Source organism: Elephantulus edwardii, unplaced genomic scaffold (genome assembly GCF_000299155.1).
Source record: "Elephantulus edwardii isolate Elephantulus edwardi_28Jun2011 unplaced genomic scaffold, EleEdw1.0 scaffold00269, whole genome shotgun sequence".
In the NCBI taxonomy this organism is placed as follows: Eukaryota; Metazoa; Chordata; class Mammalia; order Macroscelidea; family Macroscelididae; genus Elephantulus; species Elephantulus edwardii.
In genome coordinates, this window is record NW_006400019.1 from 2,858,012 (window position 1) to 2,863,486 (window position 5,475).

The following is a 5,475-nucleotide window of genomic DNA, read 5'->3' on the forward strand; positions in this document are numbered from 1 at the left end:
GAAAAGTGCAACAGTGAATGAATGGAATTCCAAAATCTCTGTAGATGTTCATTGAAATAAAAAAAAATAAAAAATTTTAAAAACCCCACCATATAGTTGAAATTCTTGCTTCAAAATAAAGGCAATGAAATTATTTTAAATGTCACTTTCTTATCTTTTTTACTATGTTTTACTGTTCTATGTGTTAAGAAGGTTATTTCTTGACATCAGTTGTACAGTGGAGCTAACCATAGTTTGATGACCTGCATCCAGTCATGTATGGGTGGGCTGGCATCTGTTCTACATTAGGGCACTATGAGTGACGGCCACCTCCAGGATTTGGGAATTAGCATACACCGCACATCAACACCTGCCCCCCAGTATACCACAATACCAATGCATTTAGGCCACCATATGGACTTGGAAGACACAGTAATTGCATTTTTAAAAAAATATGTTTTGCACACCAGATTGTTCACTTAAAATTCATAGGTAAATGACGAAGTAAAGTTGACATAACAAATTTTAGTGTATCATACTGATGATCACATAAAACTGCGGTCAGTGACTTACTGGGCTAGTAAGCATGGTTGGTGTAAAAACACAGTAGGGGCATCAGGCCACCGAACTTCACACAGGGAAGAAAGAATCAGCATCAACAGCTCGAGGCAGATCCTTGTAAGGTGGAGAGCTGACAAACTTCCTCATTACACTTGCTGCCCTCCCACTGCTGTGTACTTCTCTGTTAGATTCCATGATGTGTTGCAGCAGCCACACAACTCACCATACCAAAGTAGTTTGTTAAAGAAGTCAAAGGGTACACCTAGGGGTTATAAACTCCTCCAATATACATCTTCAATCAGAACTGAGGGACCTCTTGAGCTGGAAAAGCCAGCTACCACCCTACTCCAGCAGGTGTTTCAAAGTTCCTATAGCCCTCCCAGTAAATGTTTACGAATATTTGTATTTGCACTAAAAAGTGTGTTTATTGAATGCAAGTCCTGTTTCAAGTTTTTTTCATGCTTCCAGTTAATCCTAGCTTCATGAAGTAGATAGTATTATAATTTCTGCTTTGTAGGTGAGAATTTCATATCTCAGAGTACTTAGACAACTTCCCAAACAATATTAAGCCAAACACCAAGGCAGTGGGCACTTGGGTTATTGTTCTGCTTCCTTTAACCGAAATAGCAACCCTTGAATTGTGTTGGAGAAGAATAGTGAATATCCCATGGACTGCCAGAACAACAACTCTATTTTGGAGGAAGTGCAGCCAGGTTGCTCCTTAGAGGCAAGGATGGTTTGAAACGTCATCTCACATACTTTGGGCATTTTGTCAGGAGTCCTTGGAAAAAGAAAATCTGGGAAAAGTGGAGGGTCAGAGAAAGACCCTCAACCAGGTAGATTGACACAGCAACTGTAACACTGGACTTGAGAGTATCAGAAATTGTGAAGTGGGCACAGGTAGGTCAAGTTTCAGAGCTGTTCCTAGGGTCACTTTGAGTGACAATCGACTCCACAGCATCTACCAACAACAGTGTGTAGTCTGTAAAGAACAGTGATGTCTGTTGTGATGTGCGTGCTGAGTTGATTTTTTTTTTCAATATGAGGCTGACACCAGACAGGTTTTATTATCTTTGGGGGGAAAAAAAATATGGAACGCTTCACGAATTTGTGTGTCATCCTTGTGCGAGTTGATTTTTTTTACTCATAGCAACCACGTATGTACACCATGAGTACAGCTCCTCTTTAGTGGTTTCTAGATTGTAATCTTTACAATAGGAGACATAACAACAACAGTATAAGGGGAACTGGTGGCCTAGTGTAAGGGGCTGCACTGCACTGTCAGCACAAAGGCATGTGGTTCAAATCCACCAGCTGCTCCGTGGGAGGATGGACCATTTACTGTCTCTGAAAACCCACTCGAGGGTCAGCTATGAGTTGATTCTGACTTGATGGTATATAACAACAACAACAGTACAACTGTTAGTGTTTATTACTTTTTGTCTGATTTCCCTATATTGTCACTTGGAATTTTAAGTTTTAACATTAACTTACTATTTAAAAGATGGTATTTGTTTTAAAAAAACCTTTGCAGGAATATTCAGGTTCTTTTCAGGTGAAGTGGTTTGGGTTTTTTTTTTTAATTAAGTGTCTTATTGCTTGTAGGAAACTTCGAGTCATTGGACCTTGCAGAATTTGCTAAGAAGCAGCCATGGTGGCGCAAGCTATTTGGACAAGAATCTGGGCCTTCTGCTGAAAAGTACAGTGTAGCCACCCAGCTGCTCATTGGAGGTGTCACTGGCTGGTAAGTGGTTTGACAGTTGATGGTTTTTTACATGACTCGGCATTCCAGTTACCAGATCCGTCTCTCTTAATACATGAAACCACATTAACATGATACTGGTCACTTACTGTGTTGCATTCATCTAGACATTGTGTTTTAAAATAGTACTTACTGGTTTAACACATAGTGAATACAGTCACTCTCTGGGCTATCAACAAAATCCGTTCCTAAGTCTGTTTTTTCAACTTGTCGCTAAGTCTGTCTTCAGTTTGTTGCTAAGTCTGAACAGGTGCATGTAGTTGTTACTTACTCCTGCTTTATATAAAAAACAGCTGAAGACCTTCACAGTGCTTTAAAAACCACACATGGAGGTGAGCATGATGAAGTTGTGAAAGAACTTGGTTTAATTTCAGTCATTTCAAAATGAGGTCAGATTTGTATAACGTTAAAGACAAGTAGGAATTATTCGTACATCCAACGTTAGTAACCTGAGACTTCCTGTGTGTACTCTTTACTATAAATTATCTTGTTTCTTTCTCTCAACAACTCTCAGATTGATCACGATCCTTTTCTACTTCTCCTTTTATAGAAGAAGCAGGCTCAGAAAGGTTAACTTTCTCAAGGCTGTATAACTAGCAAGTTGTGGAATAAGAAGTTAATCACATAACTATGTAATGATAATTTCTTAAATATGATCATTTATTATTTCATTTTTAGTATACTTAAGATGTTTTTTGGTTTGTTTGTTTGTTTTTTAATTTTAACAGAATTTATTGATTTTCTTTGCATGTATCTAATCTAGTCTGGCTTCTGAAGGCCCCTCTGAGCTTTTCTGGCCTTGCTTCTGGGCGGCCGCTGTAGCTTTTAAGATCCTTTTTTGCTTCTTCAGCTTCTGAGCCTCCTGGAAAACCCGAATGCACAGTTCCTTCTTGGCCACCCAGCGGCGGTGGGCCTTTCGGTAGTACAGAGGGGGGAACCTGTACTCAATTCCCAGCTCCTTGCACGTCTTCTCAAAGACAACATAGCTGGTTTTACGGAGGAATTTGAGCTTTTTCTTTCTTTGGTCGATGCTCATGAGCAGATAGCGCTTGTGGGCTTTGTCCTTTCGGTGTTTCTTCATGTGTTCTTCATAACTGCAGATCTTGATAGTCAAGGCAACAATTTGAGCTTCCAGGGATCTGGTGTCCTCAGGGGTTACCAAAATCTTGTTCATCAACTGCTCCTGCTTGACTTTTAGCTTCTCCTTCTGGTTAGCCATTTCCAAAGACAAGAGCCTTTTCACCACATCATCAACCTTGTCAATTCCAGGGATGTTCTGGTAGTCTTTGAGCAACGTGGAAGGGGGCAGGTCATCATCTTGGATGGGCTGGACTGTGGCTTGTTTCTGGCTGGCAAATCCGCGGGCGGCCTGGAGGAGGAGACCTCGAGGTTGCAGACCCCATTGCTTTGAGGAAAGCCTGGTCTTCCCTCTCTCTGACACCCTAAAGACTGGTGCCTGGGTTACTGCCTGGGTCCGAATCGAACTCCGTGCCCTGCACGCTGCCCACAGCATGGTGACTTACTTAAGATGTTTTAATCACAAATAAGTAATCATCAATCTCATAAATTCTACTTTCTGTGTTTAAAAATCTTAGTTGTACAGTAACAAAATACAAATTAGAATGTGTAATAAATACACATTTTTAACACTTACAAACACTTAGGCTGTAAACACTTGGTCCCTATCACTCTGTTCTGCGTCTTTTTATTTTTTTAAATGTGTTTAGCACTCAGAAACTTCTTGTTCTGAAATAAATACCATTTTAATTGTTACACAATTATTTCCTTATTTTTCTTAGTAGCTTCAACACAAAATATATAGTTTCACACTATAGTAATACATAACATGTATGTTGTGTTGTTGTGGATTGCTGTCGGGTTGAGCACGACTCATAGCGATCCTAAAAACAAAAGACCTGAAGCCTTTTTAGAATTATCATCATTTCTCAAAATTCATAGAGTTTCCAGAGGCATGTTGTTTAGGAAGTAGATGCCACTCTTGCTCACACATTATCTTAAATATTTTTCACACAATAGTAATACATAGTATAGTGGTCATGGTGCTGTATACCATCAATTTGGAACTGACTCTGTCAGCTTTTCTGAGGCAGTTAATCACACGAGATTACTCGTCATTCTCCCTCAATATAGTATTATATAATAATATGTATATCACACAAAAAATAATATGTATATCACTAAGTAATATCTAGTGTGCTTTACCTAGTTTTGAACTTTTAAGTAAATGGAATCATATGCTATATGTTATTTTTAGTCTTTTTCCCCCCTTAATCTTATGTTTTACATATTCAAGCATATTATATAATGCTGGGGTTTGTTCATATAATTCTCTTTATATGCTTATGCCCCAGTAATATTTACTCACTTAAATATTGGCCGATATTTTAGTGTTTCCATTTTTGTTATGATAAATAACCTAATGTTTTTGTGCATACAGAGAACTGTGGTGGCTGAGTGGGGAGGGAGGTGCACTGCAAACCCAAAGGCACATCATTTGGTTGCTTTGTGGCAAAAAGATGAGCATTCTCGTCACATGCAATGTATTGCATCTGAGAACCTGCTGGAGGGTCAGTCAGCTAAGATTCATTTCTGACTCCACAGCAATGAATGAGTGAGTGAGTTTGTGCATGTACTTCTGTAGAATCAGAATTGAATTACTAGGGGCATAGGGTTAGGGATCCTCAGTGTCACTGCTTTCAGAAGTGACTTAGCAGTTTGCATTGCCAGTGGTAGTGACTGAGAGTTCTATTGCTCCATCTTCTTGGCATCACTTGGTATTTTCAGAGTTAAAAGTTTGCCTGTATGTTATATAGTAGTATCCCACTTTGGATTTCGTTTCCATTTCCCTGACTTAAGCAACTCTTTTATCTATCTATCGTAGATAAGCATTTAGATCATTGGATTTCTTCTTTGATCATGTCCCACCACCTTTCTCAGCATGATGTCCTTTTTCAAAGGCTAGCCTCTCTTTTTGTTTCTTTTTTATTTTATTAGTTTTAATGAACATTTACAGAGATTTTGGGTTTTCATTCATTCATTGTTGCACTGTTTTCTCTACCCTCCTCCCCAGTTCATTCTTCTTTTTTCCCCCCCTTGAATGTCTGTTTTAATTGTCCAGTTGCCACAGTGCTTATCAAAGCCAGTTCTGATTA

General features: G+C 39.1%; 1 protein-coding gene and 1 pseudogene across 3 annotated transcripts in view; one reads left to right on the forward strand and one right to left on the reverse strand.

Moving 5' to 3' along the window:
- Positions 1–5,475, forward strand: part of FUNDC2 (FUN14 domain containing 2) — a 33,602-nt gene that overhangs the window by 798 nt on the left and 27,329 nt on the right. For 2 of the 3 annotated variants that reach the window (XM_006899951.1, XM_006899952.1), the window contains exon 2: positions 2,146–2,284. In XM_006899951.1, the coding sequence (XP_006900013.1) occupies positions 2,146–2,284 (139 nt within the window). Of the gene's footprint in view, positions 1–1,347; positions 1,354–2,145; positions 2,285–5,475 lie in introns of all 3 variants that reach the window. The other variant, XM_006899953.1, reaches the window with a different exon arrangement.
- Positions 3,057–3,815, reverse strand: LOC102870104 (annotated as a pseudogene).